Genomic DNA, 26,171 nt, shown 5'->3' with positions numbered 1-26,171 from the left:
GGTCTATGGAAGACAGATAACTCTTGGGCCTAGTAAAGGAGGCAAGTAACTGATTTCCTGGGCCCTAAGTGCAAAGGGTAAAGTATTATGGTGAGAAATCAGTACTCTGTAAGCACCTGCTGTTTTGATCCTACTTTTCAGACTCTTGCCTGCACCACTGGGTTTTAGAGAAAGAGTGTCACACTTAGCCAGTCTGAGAGTTTTCATGACAGGTTTCTCAGGAGGGTCACAACAAACTCATACTCTCCTAGGGAATGCAGAAGATTTTATGGGAATCAAGTTCACCCAGGGCCACTAACCAAGTGCAAAACCAATAACAGATCAGAGCGTTACACAGCTGGAGATGTACTTTAAGGCAGCTATACGTATGTAGAAACATACACATTTAAAATACACTTCAAGACTAGGGGTCAGTGAATTGACTTGTTGATAAGCAATGTAAATTATCAAGCAGGAGACCCAGGTTCAACTCTCAGCCTGGGTATTTAGCTCCTTAAATAGGCAAATGACTTGCTGAACAACAAGAGGAAGCCTAGTACAGCTCAATAGCAACACCTGGTGGAGCAACATTAATGAAGTTCAATTATTACCCGTTTGTTTTTACTAAAGCTGTAAGTTTTCGTCATGTTTTATGAACAGAGTAACATTTCCTGCCTGAAGAGCTTAGTCCTGCCCTTCAACGATGGGTGCAACCAACTGAAACATGGAACTTAAAATGTGTGTGCACAAATGTGATCATCTGCATGTGCCTATCGCTGAGATACAAGTTTTGATTTTGAAACATTTCAATTAAAATATATTAAATTCATATTGGAGCAGATGAGCTGGAGGTGGTCTCTTCGAATTGCCTCAATCCTATCTGAACAATGCCTTGGGTACCCTGTGAACCAGCTTCCTTTCTCAAGGAAACAGCCAGAATGTCAATAGCCTGTGGCAATAGTGCATTTACCATGCACACCAGTCCAATCTCCACAAAACAGAAAGGTAACCAAGATCATTAGAGTTTCTTTGCCTCAAGGTGCCTTAACAGGTTCCTCATTAACGCTAGGAAAGGACCCATTATAGCTAAGTTATAACACAGCTAATGGTCTCAGCTTAATCTGGGCAAGCAGAAAGTTATGCTGTACCTGGACTCATTACAGTGAAAATATTAATTTCAAACTCCAGGTTTTGCCTCATCTTGGAAAGTATGGCTGCCCACACAAATTTCTTATGAACTTCTTTAAAGAAAATGATGGAGCAGAATAGCTCAGGTGGGTGAGAATGGGACAAAGAGGGGGGCGTTTTTTAGATCATCAATTCTAATTTGGACCAAGGTCATAGTGACCAACAGTCTGGGAGCATCACAGGCTATCAAACAGCCATCAGACAGCGAGATGAGTTGGTAGGTCTCAGGTTCAGTTATCAGAGGAGAAATGTCCACAGTGCTACAGGCACTGGTAGAGGCATCAAGTATGGGGCATGGATACTGAACTCTCCTCTTCCTCCTGGAGGTGGCTCTAGCACAGGGAGTCTTGTGCTCCACTCACCAAGTGGAAAGGGGACTTCAGGACTGTCAGATATCCCTGATGTGCATGAAGTTTAGAAAAATTAGACAGTTAATTGATCAATTAAAGGATGAAACTCTTGAGCAGGTGGGGATGTTTTGGAGAGAAGCAGCTGCCTTCTAGGAACAGAATTATAAGATGGGCTCAGGTTTAAACCACTTAAAAATGTCACATTTATACACGGAGATTGATGAGCAAAACTGGGATTGGCAAAAGTAAAATGTCCTTCCTGTTCCCTCCCTACCCCTCCCTCACAAAAAAGAGAGCGATTCCATTTACTTATTAAAATAAATTAATATTTATCTTCTCATAAATAGAGCTCTCGCTCTCTCTCACACACAAAATATTGGCACACAAATATTTTGGAAAATAAATTTGCAAGTGTTAAACTGGTAAGAGAACAGTTTCTGTTGGAGCCAGTCACTCACATGCTGGGATTCTAGAGTTTGCACAGTGGAAAAATCTACTAATATGGACAGGTATGGTTTTAATTTGTGAGTGTGCATTATTACTGCAAGAGGAGCTGAATACCAATGATCACATCTGTTTCATTCATTGAAAAAAAAAAAAAAAAAAACTAACTGAACAAACCTACAGGTTTAGAAAGACTGAGTCTAAAGATTTGTTTGCTAGATGAATGCTCTGAGCCAGGTAAGCCAGCAGTGACTCCTCATATTCCAAAGCAGCTGAAGACCTACTCAATGTCTCAGAGGACATACATGGAGGGCTGTCATATCTTTAATTTTAGGAGCACTGGAACTTTAACAGAGATATCATTTCTCCAGAGTGTTGATTTACTACCAAAGTTTAGTAGATGTTAAACAAAAAAAGTTTTAAAACTATCATAACTAAAAGATCTTCCCCATCCTCTCAGTTGCTCAAGTTTTCACTCTCAATTCTTATGATGTCATTCCTCTAAGTCTTCCTATCACCATAGAGTTTTTCAAGCTAGATAGGGCCTGAATTTCAAATGTAACACACAAGCATAAGTAAGAAAAATCAGCACTCTTCCCTCCACACCCCAAAACCCCAAGAAATACCCTCCCCATCCCATTCTTTTAGGTCCACCTTATCCGCTGTTAAATTAAAAGCAAAAAAGGCATAAACTAACTGTTTGTCTCTTTTGCAGGTGACTTTTAAATAATTCTATTAACTTCATTATCTGATAAGAAAACAATTAACAGGTCAAATTCTGACCTCTACCAGCCTTCACAGAATCCCTTTTAAGCAGCATTACCACCCAAGGTTTACATATACACAGAGAATCACAGTGAACAAGCACAGAACAATGCTATAGAATTATAATCAAAATCCTGACATGATCCAAAAGCAGAAAGAATGCCAGCCATAAAAACCAGCAGCTGGAGTCTGATTCACATGACCAGTTGATGTGCCCTTCAGTTAGAGGGCTCAGATGATATAGGGATGGACTTTGAACAAAGTTGGACTGGTTGTAAGGAGCTCAGTTACCTCTGAACACATATTTCTCACATCCTCCTTAACTGTGTAATATACATAGTAAATTCTTTCCAAGAGTTTGCATCAGGAAGTAGGAATGGTGCTCATGAAAGAACTATTTTAAAAACAGTGAAATTCCACTACACATGGGTATGTACAGACACAATTTGGAAGAAATTATACTGATTCTAACAGGAAACTTTAAAAAAAACAAAAAAACCAACCACCCAGGCACCCAAGAGTTAACATTATTGGTTTCTCATCTAAACCCCTTCAGAGGAGGTTAAGCACACAATAGACTATCTAAAGCAACAGATAGAGAGGCTGCTTGAAATTCCACACATGTGCCTCAGCAATGTATTTCTATTAATGTCCAGTGTGTGTCAGCATGAAGATAAGGTACCAACATCATGTCCAACCAGCCAGCTAGAGAATGGGACGCGGTGTAAAACATTGTCTGATACTTAAAGTCCCGGAGAACGGTGGCGCTTGCAATCTCACTCTCCGCACAGACACACCTGATAACACCACCACCAAGAGAAGGCAACACAATGAAACTGTCCTGCAACTTTAAGGAAGAAAAGAGATTGAGGATGCAGGAAGCTAGGAAGAAAGAAAATAAACTTGATCAGCAAAAAAAAAAATAGCAGGTTTTGAGTACCCAGCTTTGGCAGCTGTGCAGGAATGATAGGCTGCAGCTACACTAACTAGGAGAAAAGCCTCAAATGGAATTTACTCTTCACATCATCAACTTCTTTAATCCTCATGTACTTTATTTTATTTTTAAAATGTAAAACCACACACACACACACACACACACACACACACACACACACACACACTCCTTATTGCTACTTTTTATCTCTCCAACTATACCATGTACACTCACTATATCCCGCAGAACGATACATAGATATGATTCCATCTCAAGCATAGGCTAATCGCCATCATCCTTTGCAGTCCCCTCAGGAACACTTCATACAGGACTTGTTGAGAAAACAAAAACAAAACACTCAAAAGTTAAATTAAGCTACCAGGGCGGAAGGGTGTGAGAAGTGGGAGGGCCATGGTTAGATTGGGGAGGGGGGGTTAGGCAGGATGAAAGGAATTGGTCAAATGTGATGCTCCCAACACATTATCTAGAAACACAGAGCTACCCAGCAAGTTTTTCGTTTCATGTAAGTTAGATCATTTCCTAGCCAGCATACACCCTTTAAATTCACCATCTCATCTTTCTCCCAACACTCCATATCCATCTCAGTATTTTGAGAGGCAGAGCAATTGCCCAAATTGAAATTAGAGTAAGACATTGAGAATAATACTTCTAATCTTACAAAAAGTGACATGGGATCTGTAGTGATTTCATATGCAGCACCACACTGGTTCAATACTGACTCAGAAATAAAGGGCTACCTACTGAAGCTTCAATGTAATACCTTGAGAGATGGTGCTGCTCTCAATCTGAAGAGCTGTAATGCCTAACCAGGCCTTCCATGTGGAATCAGAGCACTGGTACTCATGCCAGAATATGACTGCTAGGAATAAGAAGAACAGAATTCCACCTATGCCATGAAGTTTGGGCCTTTGGTTATAAGGGGATGATCAAGGAGTAGATTTGATGGATTCATTCACTGTCAAATATCAATTTATTAGCCTTGCATTTATTTGTCAATTGAACAATTTGTGGCCATGTTCTTTCTCCTCTGCTCCCCTCCCTCAGAGATGGAATAGCTTTGCTGTAACTCTAAAGCTAACCTGTTTTAACTTTAAGGGACTTGGCAATGGCAGTGCACCAAGGATCATGGTGGAACAGGTTGTTCATACACTTTAACGCATCTGGAAATCAATGTTCCCACAGTCTTCCAGCCACTCTTTTGTGGCTTGTGACACACTCTTTTTGGCACAATTTAAAGTTACTGCTCGTGAAAGGTCCAAGACAATAAACAGAATGAGCTGCTATGGGTCAAAACAAATATTTTGACAGAGCCAAGGACTGGAACACCTGCTTGTGCTCTACAGGAAGATTAAGGTGCATTGACAGAGTGATGTTGGATAAGCTCGCACAGTAGTGACCTGCACTGCCCTTGGCTCCAGCTACTGCAATTAGGCACTCACTGCTGTGAGCAGTAAATCCACTCACAACTAAAATAGAAAAAACTAAAATTTTATCTTAGATGCTGAGGCTTTTCCTCGAAGAATTAGTGATTTATCCATTATTCCACAGCTCCAATAGAGAAGAGATTCTGAAACTCCCAAACCCATTGCAACCCCTGCTAGTGCAGGCTTTCTAAACCAAAACAAAACTATTTTGACAGCAGATCCTATGAAGTGAATGAACTTTGTAGCAAACACACACAAAATGTGAGAAAAGCAGCCAAGTCAAGCAGCCCCACAGATGACTTCAATTTGTTGCAGCTGTATGGTTTAAAAAGAGGCCAGCCTAGTGATAAGGTCATCTAGCCAAGGCAGCTATAAAAATGTGAAGCTCACATTAGACCATCAGCTGCTGAAATCTGCACAAACCCTCCAAACACAAAATTAATCTTCAGAGTCAGGAGATAAAAGAAGACTAGAGTAGCAGAAAACAGAAGTGATTTTTTGGGCATTTAAGGGGGAAGAGAAAAAAAGATTGTTACAAACGTCTGATCAATCACACTAGTACAGGTTTCTCAACCTTAGAGTCAAAGCCCCAAAGTGGGTCGCCAGAATGTGTCAAAGGATTGCAAGGGCTGGCTGGGCTCAGCTCCTCAATTCAAGCATTATGACCTGGTGCACAAGGCCACAGCAGTGCTCAGGTTTGACCCAGCCATCCCTTCCTTCATAAAGATGGAGGCCGGCTGAGCCAAATTTGAGTGAATGATGCAGTAGCCCTATGTGCCAGGTTGCAACACTATCACGGAAATTTTGCCCTGACCAAACTAAGTGGCACTGTGACCCTGGAAGTCACCATGCCCAGAGCAGGGAGCAAAGCCCAGCTAGCTCAGCAGGAAAGGAATCAGGAGCAAGTGGCTGGTGTCACTTTTTCCAAATCAATGCTGGCTGCCGATGTAACCCCTTCACCGCAGCAGGGCAACACTCGGTCTTCCACACTCCCTATCTTGCCCTGCAGCCCAGGCCACAACAAGGTACCCCTCCCCTACAGTCCAGGAACATTCCCCCGTCATACCACCCCATCTTGATCCCCAGATCTTCCCTCACATTACCCACAGCTTCTTCTGCTCCTCAAATCCTTCCTCTAACCCCCCCTACTTTACCTAGGTCCCCAAATTCCACACCTCTTTAACCTCAGTCCCTCATGGGCCATGTTCTGGGGCTGTGTTTTCTCTGTAGAGCTATCAGCCTACCATCCCTCCCCCAGGCCCTTCTGTTCCCATATCCTTCCCCAGTCCACCCAGAACACCAACTCCTTCCTCACTACACCCCTGGTCCCTCAATCTCCACACTTCACCTCTAGGTGCCCAAATCCCCCCCACTCCTAACTCTCTGCCTCCATAAGCCATGGGTGGGGGGAGGGAAGGGCTGTGTGTTTTTCAGAATTGTCTCAGCTCGCTGCTCCTCTGCCCAGTTGTTCACAACTGGAGAGAGTATATGAAATCATAGCTCCGGGCCCTCCATACCACCAACGGACCCCTATGAGGGAAGTGGGGAAAGAACAAGTCTGGGGGCATCACAGAGGTACCTCTGGATTGTGACAGGCCATCAATGTTTACAAATGGGTCCAGAACCCACTACACCAGTGGTTCTCAAACTTCATTGCATCGTGATCCCTTTCTAAGAACAAAAATTACTACATGACCCCAAGGTGTGGAACTGAAGCCTGAGCTCACTTAAGCCCCATCACTCCCAGTGGTGGCCCAAAGCAGAAGCCCAAGGAATACAGCCCTTCAGGCCTGTAACCTGAGCCCCACTGCCCAGGCCTGAAGCCAAAGCCTGAACCCCACCGCCTGGGGCTGAAGCCCTTGGGCAGTGGGGCTTGGGCGTCAGCCCTGGGTCCCCACACGTCTAATATCAGCCCATTAGGGTGGAGTCGTGACCCACTTGAGGGTCCTGACCCCCAGTTTGAGAACCGCTACACTACACTATTGGTAGCTGTGAAAATAAACAGCACATAGGCAGCCTCTTATCCTCTGCCAGATAATGCCTTTGCTGTCTCCCCAGGATAAGGGAGGCGAGGGAGAGGAGTTTTGGCAAAGGACTCCAGGTCAAATTCAGAGAAGTGCCCTGGAGTCTTTAATGTCCATGCAGAACAGACAGAGCACAAATCTAACCACATAGAATTCAGCTCATCGAAAAGAAAGAGAGGGAAATTCTGGAGCTGTATTATCCAGCCCAGATTGCACTAAATTGCGGGGAGACAGAGAGAGCAAGTTATGAAGCTGCACTGCCTGGTGATTTAATTCCCCCCGTCAATTTCTTGCACTAGATACAGGAAAAGAACTGGAGCTACATAAACCAGTCCAGACCCCTCAGCAGAGACAAAGAGGCACATTTAAGAATGCTGAAGGCACAGTATTACAACTCCCATTTGCACACAATAGGAGGATGTTTCCATATCCTACATTACGGGGGAGCCAATTCCAGCAGGCATACTGTCTAAGCCCTGGTCCACACTACACAGTTAGGTAGCTTATATCGACCTACCTATGTCAGTGCACACACTACAGCCTTGCTCATCCCGCCGATGTAAGTGCCCTACTACACCAACATAACTACTCCACCTCCACAAGAGGCGTGGGGCTTATGTCAGTGTAGTTAGGGTAACGCAGTGTCCATGTAGACACTGTTATATATATGGGATGCTGGCTGTCATTCTTGTCAATTTCACAACTCCAGCAAGGAGCCCTAAAATTGACAAGAAAGGCTGGGCTGCTGCCCAGAAGCCTGGCTGCCCCGCTCCCAGCAGAAAGGCCAGGAGCTGGGACAGTGGGGAGTCCAGGCAGCTGCCTCGCTCCCAGTAGGAAGCACTGAGCCGAGAGCAGGGAGAGCCACCAGGCTCCCAGTGGGGAGCAGGGAATGGAGAACAGGTGGGGGCAGCATTGAGGGAAGCTGAGAGCCCGGACTCTCAGCTCCCCACACTGCTCCTCTTAGGTCAGTGGAAGCGGTCCTGCTGAGAATGCGCATCACCAACCGAAGGAGGCTAGCATGGACATGAAGCACTGCAATAAATTACTGCAGTGGCTGTAAGTCGACAAGTTTTGAGTGTAGCTCTTTCCAGGTCTAAAGCAAACAAAAATATCACACAAAACAATATGCCAACTAGACAGATAATGTTGACTAAATTAATATAATGGACTTCACATCAGGCAACCTTGTTTTACTAAAAAATACCTATGCAGTGCGAATAGTGGAATTTCTGCATAGCCAGAATGGTAACTGGTCTTTTGAATGATGCAATGAAGCGATATTCTTCCAAATTACAGTTGTCAGTGTGAAGGAACTGCCCAATATTAAAGTTTCCAAACCAGCACAATATGGAGGAACATGTCACTGGCAGCCAGATGCTCTAGGCCTGCGGACGGGCAGCTGCAACCCTAGTTGGTTGCTGAAGAGTTGCAGCAGGCTGTACTTCTCTTTACCTCTCTCATTCTTACAGTGCTTAAGGCTAACAGACTCTCTGGATCTGCTACTGTCACCAAGTGAAACAAGATCGGCTCATTGGAAGCACTGACACCAAAGCAAGAGTCACAGTCAGACATTTGCCTAACAAAGTTAGCAGCTAATCAGAACTACCAGCATGAAGCTGAACTGGGCTGTAGTAAAGAAGAAACCATGCTGCAGGATTGTCTGTTGCTTGGTTCCACTTCAGGACAGATAAAAATCAGATTTTTTTTTAAATTATATTTTTTAAAATTTAATTACATTTCTTTTTTAAAATTAACCTATTTAAAATTAAATTTTAAGTTATGAAAATGTATGTTAATGCCTAAACTACTTATAATCTGTTAAAGTCAGTTAAATTAAATAGCAATATTCAAGCAGTACATGTTTACTGCCAAATTTTTAAATAAAGTCAGACCACTGAACTGGCAGAAGCCACTAAGTACCTAGAACCAGAGCAGACTATTTCACAGGTGCAGAGAATATTTTCTTAATTTCAATTTATCCAAGTATTCAATTCAATGTCTAGTTCATTGAAAGTTAAGAATGATGGAGAGTTAAAAAAAGCAGAATAGCTCATTCTCCTCCTCCAATTTATGAATAAAAATAAGGTATGACCTGATGAGATCTAGTAGTTCTAAAATCTTGAAGGACATAGCAACTAGAACACTGTAGTGTTTCTCAAACTTTTCTACTGGTGATCCCTTTCAAATAGCAAACATCTGAGTGTGACCTCCCCTTATAAATTAAAAACACTTTTTAATATATTTAACACCATTATAAATGCTGGATGCAAAGCAGGGTTTGGCAACCCCCCCACGTAATAACCTCGTGATCCCCTGTGGGGTCCCAACCCCTAGTCTGAGAACCTACCCTAAGCAGGGAGCCTGAACTAGAATTAGTTTAATTTACTAAGTAGTTTGTTTAATAAATCAGTTTTAAATGTAACATTTTTATAAGTGTGCCGATATAAAAAAGTAAGTGTAAGGTATCCTTTTTGCTAGCTAAATAACATACTTAAAATCTAGTAAATAAGAAATGTGTCATTTTTATTAGAAAACGCTGAAAGTAAAAAATTAAAGAATCTGAATAATGTATGTTAAGCTACTTAATTGCTTAAATAAAGCTATACAAGTACACTGTATCCTCCTGATTACCAAAAAGTAATTCTCATACCAACCAATCAACCTTTCTTTAGGAAAATAAAAAAGCAGTATAATGCAAAACAAGACGAAAGTTATTTAAGTCAAAATTTTCTGCTTACTGATTTAAATAAAAAAAAATTTATCTTGCCATTCCACCCACAAAGAAACTGCTGTTAAATGTTTTTGGTTTTTGTTTTTTTTTTTAAAAACAACCAACCTGTAGAAACAAAATTCATGCTTTACAATGGTGCTGTGAAAGATACTGATCCAGCATTCATTGATGACAAATGCAAAAGCAAAAACCCATGCTTCACACAGTCAGATTTCTAGAGCACTGCAAATTCACAAGTATCCACTTTATATCTGTGGACTACTTTTGCGGACAGCAATGCGGATGTGGATACAAATTTTGTATCTGTGCAGGGCTCTTATGATAAGAGCCAGACGGGCAGCTGCGAGGAACCAAGACGCAGACCCTTCACCTGCCCAGGGCAGGTAGGTCTGGGAAGCAGGGACACGGGCCAGGGGCTGCTCAGGCCCCCTCACCAGGGCAGGTGGAGGGTCCACAACGCAGGTCCCCACAGCGGCCCGCCCAGCTCTTACTGTGGCTGGGCTTCAGCTCCGAGCTGTCTCCCCAGCACTGTCCGCAGCCCAGCGGAAGAGAGCTGTGCTGTGGGGAGCTTGAGTCCCTCCACATGCCCTGGGCAAGGGACCCGAGCAGCCCCCAGCCCGCGTCCCTGCCCCTGCCCCTCAGGCACTCTGCCTAGGGATGGCGGAGGGACCCATGCTCCCCACAGCTGCCAGCACAGCTCTCCGGCCCAGGCCCGGAGGAGAGGGGGGCAAATCAGAGCTGCAGCCTGGCCACAGTAAAAGCTGGAAGGGCAGAGGTGAAAGTAAGCCAGTATGGTCTGGTACGGCGTGCCGGACTGAATCGGCTTCCATGGCGGTGATTTAAACGGCCCAGGGCTCTAGCCGCTGCGGGCAGCCCCAGGCCTTTTAAAGCGCCACCAGAGCTCCGGCAGCCAGGCTCGGGCGGGGATTTAAAGGGCCCAGTGCTCCCGCCGTTGCAGGGAGCCCCGGGCCTTTTAAATCCCCGATGGAGCTCCAGCAGCCAGGCTCCCATGGTGATTTAAAGGGCCAGGAGTTCCACGGCAGCCAGAGTCCCAGGCCCTTTAATTTGCCCTTGAGCTCCGTGGCTCCCAGGCGCCTCTGCAGCTGGTAGCTCTGGGGTGATTTAAAGGCCCTGGGACTCCCAGCCACAGCTGGAACCCCCAAGCCTTTAAATCTTGAAAGGCCCTGCCTCTTCCAGTTGAGGTCATGCCCCTTCCCGCTGAGGCCACGCTCCTGCTCAGGACTCCGGTGAACCAATAAGTCCTTTAAGTTACTTTCACCCCTGCGGGCGGGCAAGTGTGGGGAGCCGAGGTGGACCGTCCACCTATCCTAAACGGGGAGCCCAAGCAGTCCCCGGGTCAGCTCCACAGATCATCCCCCTTCCTCCCCGGCCAGGCCAGTGTAGAGCCCAGCTGGGGAGCCGTGGTGGACCCTCCACGGTGCGGGGGGGGGGGGGGGAGAGGAGGAGCTAAGAGAAGCCCCCAGCCAGGTCCCCACCTGCCCCAGGCTCCCACAGCTGCCCACACACCTCTTCCCAACCGGGCTCCTGTAGGGAGGTGCCTCGGAGCCTCAGCCCAGCCACAGTAAGTAGGCCCTTCAAATCCGTGGGTGTCTGTGGATATCTACATCCATGGATGTGGATATTCACAGATATTTTTTGCAGATCATGGATCAGATGCAGATCTACACTTCTGTACTCGCACAGGGCTCTACAGATGTCTGGCCACAGAAATGGAAAGGGCACAGCCAACATGCTGCACCATGACTGCAAGGCCCGCACAGCAGAGAAAGCAGGACTGGTAAAGCTATGCTGAAAAAGATTCTAAGAACTGGATTTGAATCCGTCACCCAAACTTGACATAGTGGTAAGAGACTGTGTGCTTCAAAAGGCTTCGTTACACTAAGAAGTTTACCTGTTGATGACAACAGGAGCCAGCAAGGGTGCAGCTGCTCCGTAACTAAACACGGCTTACTTGCAAGTGTGAACAGAACCAGATCATGTTCAGCACCAGCTCAGCTATATCTATTTCTGATACCAGCAGTCAGCAACAGGGAAATTCACTAAGGTAAATACAGCTATACAAGCCAGCAATACAGCAACCAAGATTAGTTTTCAACATAAACAATTGCCTGGAAGCCCACAAAATGACAATCTTTCCCCTCCACCTGTGGGACCAAAGGGGAAAGACAATTCTTCACCTGATCATCTCCCACCTTTCCATGCAGAAGCCTTACCTACACTGACAAATTTCTCAAACCGTCCTTCCACTGTATTAGCACTGGGGGTTAAACTTACTGTTTAAAATGCCAATGGCCAGTTCATGCGTCACCTTGGTCTGCTCTGAGCTAGGTTAGAAAAACAAAACACTGGTTAAAATGCCAATGGCCAGTTTATGCTAGCATTCCCACTGCTATTACAACAGTGGGAAGTTTTCAGAGATCTACCAGTGTAGACAAGGTTCAAGAGCTTGGAGTTCTGCAAATCATAAGGTCAGCTCCAAAATCCAAGACCAACACTCATGCTTACCTCATTCCAATCCCAAGAAAAGTAACAGGAAAAAACTGAAGAGCAACTAGCTTATTTCTGTGCATGAAGTGTGACCCACAGAATTGGACTGCCCATGATTACTTACAGCCACCATCTACCTGAGCACTAGAGAGGGCACAAACCACAATATTTGGCGACAATTTCCCCCAAGTCCAAAATTCCAGTGTAGGCTCATCTCGAGTGCCAGTGAGCAGGAATCAGTGGATAGCAGAGAGATTTTCTGCCCAGCTGGCACAGCACGGCCAAGAACACACTGCATGAGAAGCCACCATTCTACACACAGCAGGAGGAATTCATCCCAGCAGACGAGGAGGTCTGCTTCCATCCTAGCCTGTTTCCACACAGCAACCCAATGTCTTCTGCTCACATGGGGAAAAAAGCTAGTTATGTGAGGTTTGAGTCTACCCTCATCCATTCTGAATTCAACCTTTTCTCTAAAAGGAGGGGAGGGGCCATGGGAAGAGAGACTTTGGATCAATAAATCTGACAACCATTATTCTTGGGGGATTAAACAGGGAGATAACAACTTCAGGGCTTTGCACAAATCATATTAGTTCAGTTCTCAAATCCTGGTAATGCTTCTTTTCAAAGTATTAATTTCATTTATTCTATTTGCTCTCCCTCTATCCTGATAACACTGGCACACACGGTCCCTGAATCAGATCCTCCTATAAAATAGGTTATAATCCTCCCTTTCTAGAGCAGTAATGAGATGTCTTCGCTTAATCGCGTTTATTTCCCACCTGCTTCTCCCCCTCCCTATCCTACATTGATTTGTTTCAAACATTTTGGTTAAAGCCAGCAGGCCTGAAAAGTCACTGCTTCTGACTGAGTGGCTGACAGATGGATGCTGAATGGCCCCAGCAGATTAAGGAGATGTGTGTGGGCAGCCTCACTTGCAAAGTTGTTGTTTTGGCAAAAATACAAGAACCAGGAGGGGAGAAAAAGATTGTGATTAATTAGAGACAAAGAAGAAAGAAAAGGTATCTGGTTTGGGGAGAAGTGAGACTATGCAGGGCAAAACCAAGAGACAGAGTAAGGGAGAAGCTGGTCAGGAAGCTGCAATCCTGGCTTCGCACGCTAAAATAAAAAGGGTTCATAAAACAGCTACATCTGTTCTCAGCCATTTGATAGCACCTTTTGTGTGAGAATCAAAGCACTTTACAAACACTCACTAAGAATCAGAGCCCCTCTGTGAAGTTCTGCACATATACTTTTCATTGTACTGGATGTTAATATTGATACACTGGACTCTTGCTAGAATGCGCGTCTATATAACGCGAATTTGGATATAACGCGGTCGCGGCCATGGATCCCAAATTTAAGTAGTGTACAGTACAATTTTTTTCCGTATAGACATGATAAATCAACCACTGAGTGCTCTCCTGTTGACTCTAGTACTCCATCAAACGAGGAGCGCAAGCGCAGTCAACGGGAGAGCATCACCTATTCACATACTGTAGCTGAAGTTGTGTATCTTAGCTGGACCCCATGCAGTAGTGTAGACAAGCCCTAAGATGATTGCTGTAGGCCTAGAAGGCCATACAAATGTAATGTAATAAAAATTTACAGGTATTTATCTTTAGAAAGATGTCAAAAACATCGGGCAAAAGGAAGGCTTACTTGGTACAGGAAAAACTGCATGCTATCGAATGACTTAGAAATGGCAAAATCCAGGCAAAGATTAGCTGTGATATTGGCATTAACAAGTCCACCTTTCATGGATGGCTAAAGAATGTTGACAAGCTCGGAACTTACATTCATAACCTGGATGAAGAGCCTGGCCTTCAAAGAAAATGAGCCCACTTAGCAAACGATGCAGATCTTGTTTCTGCAGTATACACGTGGTTCGTGCAAGAACAGTAGAAAGGCATTTTGATCTCTGGTCCGCTTGTAGCCATGCAAGCGGAAAAATTCAACCGGAACTTAATGGCAAATTCAGCAACTTTAAGGCGAGTTCGGTTTGGCTATGGTGCTTTCAGAAGAGACACAGAATCTCTCAGATTGCAGTGTCAGGAGAAAAACGCTCTGCTGATGCTGATGCCACACAATCATACCCTGAGAAGCTGAGGGAAATTTTACAGGCAGAGGGTTACTCGGAGCAACAGGTTTAGAATGCAAACAAAAAGGAATTTATTATAAAATGTTGCCCGATAAAACCCTGGCTGTCAGAACAGATGAACGTAAGAAAGGAGGATATAAACAGGCAAAAGATCACCTTACTTTATTGTTTTGTATGAATGCAACAGGCAAGCATAAATTAAAACTATTGTGCATTGGAAAGTCTCGCACGCCTCGGTGCTTTCATCACATAAATGTGAATTGCCTGCCATTTTTGTACAAGAACTCAAAAAATTCCTGATGACAAGAGATTTTTGAACAATGGTTCTTCATCGGATTTGTCCCTTCTGTGTGAAAGCATTTGCAGGCAAAACGCTTAGAAGAAAAAGCCGTTCTTTTGCTAGACAACTGTCCAGCACAGCCTCTGGCCAAAAGGCTCGGAACCCGTGACTGTAAAATAGGGGTTGAATACTTACCTAAAAACACGACTTCCAAAATCCAACCATTTAATCAAGGTGTTATTGCTATTTTTAAGCGGCACTATCAACGGAACTTGGTACAACAAATGATAGAAAACGAGTTGTCTCATCGATTTTCTGAAGAAGTTGACTATAGAAGACTTATTTTACATTGGCAGTGATTCCTGGAATTTATTAACGGGCTGAAACGATAAACTGCTGTTGAATGGTGGGACTGAGAGAGTCATTTGGTCACCTGCTCCTGGAAAAAAATGAAGAAAGCAGATCACAGTCTGACAAGGAATTTGACTTTGAGAGATTTACAGAGGAGAAAGTTGGAAGAACAAACATGGAGTGGATGCAGGAGCTGTGCCAGCAACTGTATGGGCTCGGGGTAACTGTTCTGCAACAAAATATCGAGTCCTGGATAAGAGATGATGATGAAGCAGAAGAACTTTGTCCCATTGCTGAAAGTTTAACAAATGACCAAATTCTTCAGGCAGTATGACCAAACAACATTCCAGAAGCTGAAGAACTGTCCTTCGCCGAGGAAGATGAAGTGAATGTCGTTCCAACATCAACTGCGACCATAGCTGGCTTAGAGTCTGCTTTGAGATGCAAGACGTTGAGCCTATAAAAATTATCCAGCTATGTAGTCTTTTGCAGTTTGCTAAGCAGAAGCAGCACAGCAGCAAGAAGCAAAAGCAACTCATTGACTTCAAGAAAAACTAGACTAGTTTATTAAAATGTCTACTTTAAATGTCTAATAAAGCAACATTTTTTTCTCGTTTGTTTCCTTCAAGTAGGAGTCTATTTTCTAAGGTTTTCTATACTTTATGGATGTGACATTTACTGTATACAGTAATTTCATTTCAACACGGTCCCCGCTATAATGCAGTACTTGGCATGAATCCCAAATCCCACGTTCTAGCGAGGGTCCGGTGCATTATGAAGTACCTATGGGACCTGATCAGATCAGAGCCCTGTTGTGCTAGGTTCTGTACAAAGATACAGGAAGAATCCACTACATGCAGAGAGGACTTAAGAGTTCATGCCTACAGACTGTTTCCATCCCACCTGGTTCCACACAACGGTACAACACCTATGGCTCCTTAAAGGGTAAAGTTAGTAGTGCTGTGAAGTTCCTGCCATGAAGCGCTTCCTATGTAAGAAGTTTTACAACTAGAGAAACAGGCACCAAAAAGGATAAGTAACTTGTCCAAGTTCAAAATAAGAGAGGTCTTGCCAGAGTTTAGAATAGAAACCAGGGAGACCTTACTCCCAGGGTCCTGCTCCAACCACTAAACCACATATCTTCTCTGCCTGTTCTAAACTGAGGCCCTCCTGTAAGTAATGACTTAATTACATGCATAAGCCTGCAACAGGGTCCATTACTGATGGGTTAGTGTGTACTCTACTTTCCAATCACAGGAAAGCATACAATCCAGTAAGACTGAACCATCACCTTACACAAATGCTACTAATAATAAACGTCAGTGGATAAAACTGTAAAGAACACAGATTAAACATCAAGTGCCTTTCAGCACAATCAAAAATAAATTATTTAAAAATATAGCTGCTGTATTCAAGTTTACGGCCTACAAGTGGCACGGTGAAGAGAGAACATGGCTACACAGTAGAGGTACCTAATCAAGAGAAGGGTATTAAAAGCCAAATTATTTCAGTACCAAGTGCTTACTGCAAATCTAGAAGAAATGAGCTTTCCAACGATACGTGGCATGATCTTCAAGTCCTAATAAATTTTGAATTGCTGAAGGCAGACAACTCAGTTGCCCCAAATAAAACAACAGACGTCTCAGACAGCACAGAACACCTGAAAATTTACTCCCCCTGGCTTCCATGTGCATGACAGTGCAATCCTGACCAGCTGTATAATACAATCAATACCTATAAACCACACACACACTGCTGTTTATCCTTTGAAGTTAGGGGCAAGAGATAGGGCAGTGAGGTCAAAGGATGGCCCAAATCCATCACTCCCCTCATGCTCCAGGCTTGAGGACAAGAGCCAACACTCAGTCACCGTTTCAGACTAAGGGGCCAAGGAACTGGAAAACAGAGGAATCCTCACAAACAAGGATACTGACAGATGAGAGCCACAGTTCAAGGACAGGGTCTTGGACCTTCAAACACTAACTGGGAAGTTTTCGGGTGATGTGGAAAGATATTCACCCCTAACAAACAGAGGTCAGACAGTTTGAGAGGCCAGAGTGGGGAACCTTATATTCAAAAGGTGCCTGGAATTGAGAGGAAATAAATCATGGAAGAGTCCCCATAGTTTAAAGAGTTGACACATTAAATTTCCTGTTGAAGAAGAAATCCAGGAATCAGTAGCCAGCACCATTGCCTGACTCTTGTTAGAACAAAGTGGACAACCCAAAATTTCTCATTGATTTCTAAGGCTCTCGGATTTGTTTCATGTCAGTGACCGATGGAGGAGATTACACAGCAATAAACCAGTTTCTCTACCACCACATTCTGGGCATAGGCTGCATATTCACTATTTACTTTCCATGGGTTACTCAAGAAAAATCCGATTTGAACCCGCTTTGTGTTTACAAACTGTCACGTACCCAGCAACTCCATGCTTCATACTCCGGAGGATTAAGTGTTACATTCTGATGTGATCACAGCATTTGTACATAGATAGTAGGTCTACGCTGCAATTAAACATCCATGCCAGGCTCGGGTCAGCTGAGTCAAGCTTATAGGGCTCAAGCTATGGGGCTGTTTTACTGGGGTATAGATGTTCAGGCTCAGGCTGGAGCCCAGGCCCTGGGAAGGTGGAAGGTCCCAGAGCCGAGGCTCGAGCCCAACCGTCTACACCACCATTAAAGTGCCCCGTTGTCCGAGCCCAAATTGGCAATGGAGGAGCTGCAGGTGTTTAGTTGTAGCGTAGACATATCCTAAGAGTCAGGTCCTAGTTTGTTCCAACCATAAGAGCACATATCAGTGATAATGCTGACACACCTCAGTCACATTCTTCCCCGACAGCTCTTGTCTCTCTCACTGAGCAGTGTCATCTCCTCAGATTTAGAAATTAATTCTCTGCCACTTTCTACAAAGGTGTGTTAATTACATTTATAAAAGAAACTATCATCCTCCTGGTGGGCACATAGAAAGTGCTACTTACCAGCTGCAATGTCTCACCCAGATGCACAGCTCTTACCTGCCTTAGATATCAACTCCTTTTTTGTATTTAACCCTTCTGCCAGAGAGATCTCCCATCCTTAGTCTTTGCTGTTTCTTATAAAGGAAATCACTTGCCTCACAGGGGTCACTTATGAACCACATCAGGGAGATCAATATCAAAAGGCAGCAGGGTAGCATGTTGGCTCAATAATAAATTATGATACTCAGCTGTTCCAGAGTGCTTCAGAATGCAGGTCATGCATCTGATGAAGTGGGTATTCACCCACGAAAGCTCATGCTCCAAAAGTCTGTTGGTCTATTAGGTGTCACAGGATTCTTTGCTGCTTTTACAGATCCAGACTAACTAGGCTACCCCTCTGATACTTCAGAACCAAGTTACACCTCACTACCCTACCCCAGAAGGTAAATATCATCAACATCTATTTACAGATAGAAATATGGAGGCACAGGAGGGATTTGTGATTTAACCAAAGCCACACAGCAGATCAGTCTGGGAGGGAGAATGGGAAAAAGAGGAAGGGAAAAACAGGAACAGAACTTAGAAGTCAACTCCCAGCCCTGTTCCCTCTCTCATCTAGACATTGTCCTTTTAAAAAGCAGTGCGACTCTCGGTGAATTAGTCTAAATATCCACCTTGCTATCTACTGATACCCAGGACCAGTTTCACTGTAGCAAGCATCATCCACACATTGTTATAATGGGACAGCTCATGCCACTACAGTTCAGAACAAGCTGCCAGTTCCTGTAAGACACTCTACTCCTGACTATTCAGGTGTTTGTGTAACTTTACTCAACAGTCCAGATACAGCAAAGCTGAGACAGGTCAAGTCTGTCTCTACATCAAAATACTCATTTCACACATGAAGAATCTTAGCAGAGCTCCATCCAGCCCAGGCTGTCACAATGCTAGTCTCCCAACCCTACATATGCAGCAGGCTCTCGTCAGCCATTTCCACTCTCCCACAAATGATGCTCCCCCCTTCATGTACTCAGATGCTATACCAGCTCAGCATAGGGTTAGTGACATGACAGACTTGCCAACTACAGCATAAGCCAAAAAGCAGGTGAAGAGTTATGAGGTGATCACTACCGTGGACTTGGGACTAAGCAGCAGTTGCTGAACTCATCACACAAATAAATGGCATTTAACTGATCCCTCAAAGGCCCTGGAAATATGTTGCTTTGTACCTACCAGCTGAACTGCTTTCTGCCTCTCTTCATTGGTGCTGTTCTTTTCCCGTTGGAGGGTTGTACTGAAAGACTCGCTGGCTGCCTCCCGTTCCCTCTTGGCCAGCCGGAGCAGTTCCTCTTGGACCAGTGCCTGCTCTCGCTCATACCTGCATCAGTGCCAAAGAAAGGCAGAGAGAAGGTGCTCAGCAGACTTCTGGCAACTGGTTCATTGGATAAGCTACCCTACCCTTGGCCACGAACAGAACAGGCAGAGGTGTGATTTACTTGGGACAAAGCCTGCTCACAACTCCCAGGCTTCTCTGGGAATTCTGGAGCACCATGAACTTTAAAAAAGTGACCTGAAAGTTCAGTACGAAACAATTTAAAAAAAAAAAAAAAAAAAAAAAAAAACAGGGAGGGACAACGCACATAAACCTACAGTTCAGTTAGGTTTGGCTCTTAAATACTTGACAGTCACCTCAAAAACAGTGAGAATAAAGGATTTCATAATCTATCTATAAAGATGCTTTTAAAAAAATAAGATACAGATCACACAAAAAGAAGTTTGTCTGCCCAGCTGACTTTTACTACCAACCCTACCTTACCTGTTTGCTTTGCTGGCCCTGTGAGGCAGAAGGAGCCCTCTGCTGAGTAAGTACGATGATTGATGTCAGGGAAGCAACCTTGAGACATGTCCATAGTCTAAGCATCTGAACCTAAAGGACCACCATGGAGCAAATATAGTGCACCTAGAGATCCGTTTGCACTGCAGTAAAAGACTGCAAAATGGCCACGGCCGGCCAGAGTCAGCCTACTTGGGATTAAGCTGCAGGGTTAAAAATTGCAGGGTAAATGTACAGGCTTGGGCTGGAGCCCAGGCTCTGAGACCAACTCCCTTCACAGGATCTGCAACCTAAGTGTCTACACTGACATTTTTAGCCCTGCCACTCAACCCAATTGACCCCGGCTCTGAGACTCAGAGCTCCCAGTATTTTTTTTTTCCCCCAGTGTATTCATAGCCCAGCTAACCGCCATTCAGACCCTGGGAGTTTCACATGCACAGAGGGACAGGCTCATCAGTACACGAGAGAGACCAGCAGATCTCTATGCCACTCCCTTTCTTTCTCCACAGCATTCACTAAAGCATCTGTGTCCAGAAACTCCTGAGTAAGCCAGGACTGAAGACTACCAGCAATTCTGATTTCACCATCTCTTTAAAGAACAGAACAGAAGCAACTTCCCAGAGAGTCTACTAGGTGTGTCAGACACACAATTATGGACAGAGGGTTCAATGCACCACTTTTACAAGCCTGAATAATCAACAATAGCACTGAAGAGGACTCATTTTCATAGTCCCCAAAGCTGGACTTGTGCAATATGCAGAGAAAGCATGGGCATAGTAAGGAGAACGTAACACAGCAATGGAAGAACAGGAAAAGGCAGTTAAAGAAGCTAGAAAAACATATGGCAACAGTTTTATAACAGACAACCCTCCATTGATGGGGAAGCTGGACCTCCTACTGTCCTGAACCCTTGGAACAAGCAGCAGAGACCCTGAGGGTGAGACACAGCAAGGACCGCATTTCACTCAATTCACCTCATTCTCATTGTACTTCTACATGCACTGACACCTTGGCAAGCCAAAATGCCTCATACAGGAAAAACCCAGAGTGCAGTGGAAAAGGCTGGCAGCCACCAGGTCTAGTGGAGCAGGCACAGGAGAAGAAGCTGAAGATGTCTACACATACATTATTTCAGATATAACTACAGAGATTCTCAGTCACATATAGAGTTAAACTGATCAACAGATTTGAGGTCTGGGCAGAAGTTTCTTCAATGACTCAACAAGAGTCTTAGGGGTTTTCACTTTCCTCAGGACGCAAGAGCAGGCAGACCCAACTTTAGGCTCCAGTGGACATATGTCTCATATGATTTTCTATGGGTAGTGGAGAAAGACAGGAGGAGCGAAGAATGCTATGTTTCCGTAAACTCCTTCCCATTGGTTCCCAGCCCCCTTACCTGTCTCCAACCCTAGGAGTCACATGCTCTCTCAACAAATATGCCCAGTGGCCTTTGCCTACATTAAGATCTCATTGAAGACATACTATGCAACAACACATACAATCTTCACAGCACTGAATTCTAGAATGCAGCATTACACAGGGCATGTATGTGGCCCAGGCAGCACAGGTGGCTGTCTCCTGACAGGAAGAATGTCCCCCTACCTCTTGTATAGGTCCTCCTCTGCCTCAGAGGGCTTCCGACCAGAGCTACTGGCAGTTGGTGGATGGATTCCTGAACAGAGGAACAGAAGCAAGTGATGACTATGGAAGAAAACACTGGCTACCAAATCATGAGAACAAACATTATCAGAGGGAAGAGAAAAATTCTCAACAAATGAGCAACACTCTACAAAGGGAACGCTCAGTACAATAAGAAAAGTCAAGGGGAAAAAAGGAATAATTTTTCAAAAGTTTTATGGCTGAATTTAGCGTTGATGTAAGTGAGAGGCTGAGAATACTGCCTTGAATAAGGCATAATGACAGTGAGCATTATGCAAGCTTCCTCCATCTGAGGATACTGATGCACTTCAACCCTGAGCCTCCTCAAGCACCCATGTTTCTTTAATCCTATTTTACACCCCTTTTCCCCAGTTCTGCAAAAGCATCTCTTCTCCAGACCTGCTGCATCCTTTGTTACTCCAGCACTGGTCTCTCCTAAGTAGAGACCAAATTATAAAGTGGTTTGGGACATTCACAGACAGGGACAAGGATGAGGCACCACTAAACCCAGTTTTAAAACAAGATTTCGGCCACAAATGAATGCTGGTCTCTGTCAGCAAAGGAATGGTCCACCAGCCCTCTGCAGCACTCTGGATCCCAGAACGTTTCTGTTTAAGGCTTTTATGGGATCAATAACAAATGTACCAACAATATGTATTTGAGCACCATGGAGTAAAACACGAGTCAGCTGATTTGAATGAGAAAACAAGTCATTAAGCATGCAGCTAAATAGCTGAGTTTTGCCAATTTCTCCTCTTCTCTTTCTGGTAATAGCTAATATCAGCTCATGAAATTTTTCTCTTCTGAACCTGCAGAACAACATGACATACATTCAGTAGATTCCCTGTCCACTGAAAGGAGCTGATATGACTAATGCCCTTTTAGAAGCATGGTTGTAAGTAATACTCTACTGCTACCATACCTGTAATCCAAAGATCTCAAAAGACCCTTACCACACATTAATGAAGTCACACAAGTATTTGATGAAATAGGTATTACTACTATTCTACACATGGGGAAAACAGAGAGGCACTGAAAAGTTAGATGACTTGTTTAGAATCATACAGATTCATTGACAGAGCCAGAAACAGAACCCAGAATTCCCAACCGTTCTAATTACCATACAACCGAGGCCGGCTCTAGACATTTCACCGCCCCAAGCACGGCGGCACGCAGCAGGGGGCGCTCTGCCACTCGCCGGTTCTGCAGCTCCAGTGGATCTCCCACAGGCGTCCCTGCGGAGGGTCCGCTGGTCCACCGGAGCCGCGGGACCAGCGGACCCTCCGCAGGGACGCCTGCGGGAGGTCCACCGGAGCCGCCTGCCGCCCTCCCAGCAACCGGCAGAGCGTCTCCCGCAGCATGCGGCCCCAAGCACACGCTTGGCGTGCTGGGGCCTGGAGCCCGCCCTGCATACAACATTTTCTACCTCACCCAAAAAGACTTTCTTGCAACAATATGAATGTCCAATCTGTGTAACCACACTGATACCCACAAAGTTGTAAATGCCACTCATCATAACAAGCACATCCTGACAAGGTACAAGTGTGTTATAAAGGCACTGACCACACCTCAGTGACCAACAGTGTCAATACTTTAGATTGCAGACATAGCGCAGATTGACAATACCTGAAGTAAACTTGGGCTTCCCTTCTGCAGCTTGTGGTGATGATGCCGTGTCACGGGATGAAGGAGGAGGAAAGGAAGATGGTCTCTGGTCCCCTTTAAGTTGAGAAGTTTCCTTCATTCGGTTCACTACATCTTCAGAGAGCTACAGCAATTTGTTGGGAAGAGGTTAAGTTAGTCAATTCTTGATTTTTATTTTGTATTAAGAGGAGTTTTCAACAGGTAATTATTTTTAATACTGCTTCAAAATACTGCTAGTTATGCTTTTTTAAAACATTATCTGAGATCAAGTTCTCTGTTGTTGAATTCACATTCAGCAAATATATTACATCAGGAAGTGATGGAGTTCAAGTAATTGAGTCTTAAGGCTAGATTGGATAACAAACTGGAGAACAAACTATAGGTAACAATCCTGTACGTACCCAGGAGGAGGCGGGGAAGGATTATTACTTAGTAGATCTTCAGTTCCTACTTTTATAAGACTAGGCGGAGTTTTCCACAAAGCAATAGCTAAATGGAGGCGACAATCGTGTCCAATTCCAGTTGTATTGCCTATTTCCATACTTGGGTGCAGAACCAGGGAAAGGTAGAAAATGCACCCAAAAGTCTCCTGGGAATTCAATTCAGAGTGCCTTTCTGCCCTTGCCTTTGATGGCATAGACAGGGCTAAACTGTTCTTCTGATACACCAATCAATAATTTTATACTGGTCACTCTTCCCTAATGGACAAAATTAAGGGGTGCTCAATTTCCATGCCCAGGCCAGACTCCCAATGACACATTTCAAAGCATAAACTAGACCATCAATTTTAGCTACGCCACTACTGCCCAAGATAAGCAGCATTTTAACATCTTGACTACATATTGTGATTTTGTCAGGTTGGTCTTAGGTCTTCAATTCTATTCCCTTCTGCTTGCACTATAAACGAAACACACACAGCACCCTGTTAACAGATCCCAAGGTACACAGCTCCAACATGCACTGTAAAATAATCTACATAATAACGATGACGTTTTAGTGAAGACAAGGACAAAATTAATAACTAGAAAAATGAGTGTACTTCCTTGAAAGAAAATGAACTGTCAACACTAGCTAAAAAGTGTCTGAGGTTTTTATTAAAAAAAAAATAATAATCCTCTTCGAGTTCCAAAAACGAGGAAGCCTATTTCATTTCATAAAAGCTTGTGACTGGATTCAGCTTTGAATTCAAATGAACGAGCCAGGGAGGCCTCTGTTCATTTAGCGTGAGCTCTTATAATGACAAATATTGGGACTCCCTGCATTTAGTCTGAATTCCTAGAGATCAAGGAATGGACCAATAACCATAAATCAACAAGTTTCTCTAATTCCACCACCATTCGTCTGAGCAGCAACATAAAATTAACAAAGCAATTCACTTTGCTGTGTAGCTGGTACATGCAGCTGAATGCTAAACAGGCCCAGTTAAGAAGTAGCAAAGAGAAAATTGATTAGGATTAGATTCTTCTTTATATCAAAGATCTACAAGAGGAATGTGAAACAGATCCTTGTGATTGTTCACTTCTTTTCTGCAGCTTCCAATCTTATCCAGTCTCATTCAGAAGGCCCTTTCACATGGGGCTAAGCAAATAAGCAGCCAAACGGGACACACATGGCATAAAAGAAATAGGGCAAATGTGCAAAAATTTAGAGTAACAGAGGGGAAATAACAACAAGGAGTCCTTGTGGCACCTTAGAGACTAACGAATTGATTTGGGCATAAGCTTTCGTGGGCTAAAACCCACTTCATCAGCTGCATGGAGTGAAAAATACAGAGAACAGTATAAATAAGATAAATAAAGAGACAGGGGGTATGTCTACACTACCCACCAGAGAGCGATCGATCGATCTATCAAGGATCAATTTATCACGTGTAGTGTAGATGCGATAAATCAATCCCCGATTGCTCTCCCGTCGACTGCTGAACTCCCGCTCAGCGAGAGGCGGAAGCAAAGTCGATGGGGGAGCGGCAGCCGTCGATCTCACATCGCGAGGATGCGAAGTACGGGATTCTAAGTCAATCTAAGATACATTGACTTCAGCAACAGTATTCTCATAGCTGAAATTGCATATCTTAGATTGATCACCCCCACCCCCCAGTGTAGACCAGGCCAGAGATAAGAAAGAAACCGAGAAAAATGCACCCTAGTGACACCACCAATTCTATCTCTTGGGTGTCCTATCATGATGCAGATGGGGCCTCCTTCCCGAACTCCAACTCCCTTCCTGGAGAGGCATCAGACCTTCACTCACAACAACTCCTATCTCCCTACGTGTCTACATTGCACCAGTCGCTGTAGTACTCAGGTGATATTAATTTAGGGTGATGGTCCTTCCCTTGGACGCTCTCTGAGCCAGTCAGAGCAGCCACCTCCTGCCCTTAACGTAAAATCTCCTCGAGCCCACAAGGAGTCAGAGTGTAGGATGGATTAAACAGCTCTGGGGAAAGGCGCCAGGGGAGAGGGGAGGTGCCTTTAACTCACTATCAGGCAACAATACTATGGGTGGGTGTCACCCTCTTCTCCCAGCCCCTCAGCACCTCTCCCCCCAGCCCAGCCCAGCCCGTTCTCACCCTGATGCCCTGCAGCACCCGCACTCGCTCCTGCTCATCCAGGCCGAACGAGACCTTCCTGTTCCCGTGGCTGCTCTCGCTGCTCCCCATGCCGGCGGGGCTGGATGGGGGTTAGCCCACCCTGTCCCTCACGCAAGCTGAGGCACACAACCTCCTCACCTACACAAACTCTCCCTAGTTCACCGACCAACAAACCCGCGCCTCATTGGCGGCTGGCACGGGAGCAGCCAATGGAGAGGCACGTTGCTGACAGTGGCCCGCGGGGCAGGCTGGGAATTGTAGTCTGGTCGCCGTCGAGGTTCCTCCAAAGGGTCTGTCGGGCTAGGACAGAACGAGGAGACCAAGGAGAGAAGTGAGCATGAGAGGGGGCGGCCTACTCTCTGCGAGCCCAACTCAGGCCTGAATT

The 26,171-nt window shown here is 44.6% G+C and overlaps 1 protein-coding gene across 5 annotated transcripts in view; it reads right to left on the bottom strand.

Moving 5' to 3' along the window:
• Positions 1-25,957, bottom strand: part of CHCHD6 (coiled-coil-helix-coiled-coil-helix domain containing 6) — a 181,336-nt gene extending 155,379 nt beyond the window's left edge. For all 5 annotated transcript variants that reach the window (XM_030568435.1, XM_030568431.1, XM_030568433.1 and 2 more), the window contains exons 1-4: positions 25,766-25,957; positions 23,179-23,320; positions 21,496-21,565; positions 19,293-19,437 (exon numbers count right to left, since the gene is read on the bottom strand). In XM_030568435.1, coding sequence (XP_030424295.1) covers positions 19,293-19,437; positions 21,496-21,565; positions 23,179-23,320; positions 25,766-25,855 — 447 coding nt within the window. In that variant the 5' untranslated portion in view covers positions 25,856-25,957. The remainder of the gene's footprint in view (positions 1-19,292; positions 19,438-21,495; positions 21,566-23,178; positions 23,321-25,765) is intronic.
• Between the last annotated feature and the right edge of the window lie 214 nt (positions 25,958-26,171).

This window comes from Gopherus evgoodei, chromosome 7 (genome assembly GCF_007399415.2).
Source record: "Gopherus evgoodei ecotype Sinaloan lineage chromosome 7, rGopEvg1_v1.p, whole genome shotgun sequence".
NCBI classification, from domain to species: Eukaryota; Metazoa; Chordata; order Testudines; family Testudinidae; genus Gopherus; species Gopherus evgoodei.
The sequence above is the reverse complement of the archived record's forward strand: the minus strand, read 5'-3'. Positions and strand labels throughout refer to the sequence as shown.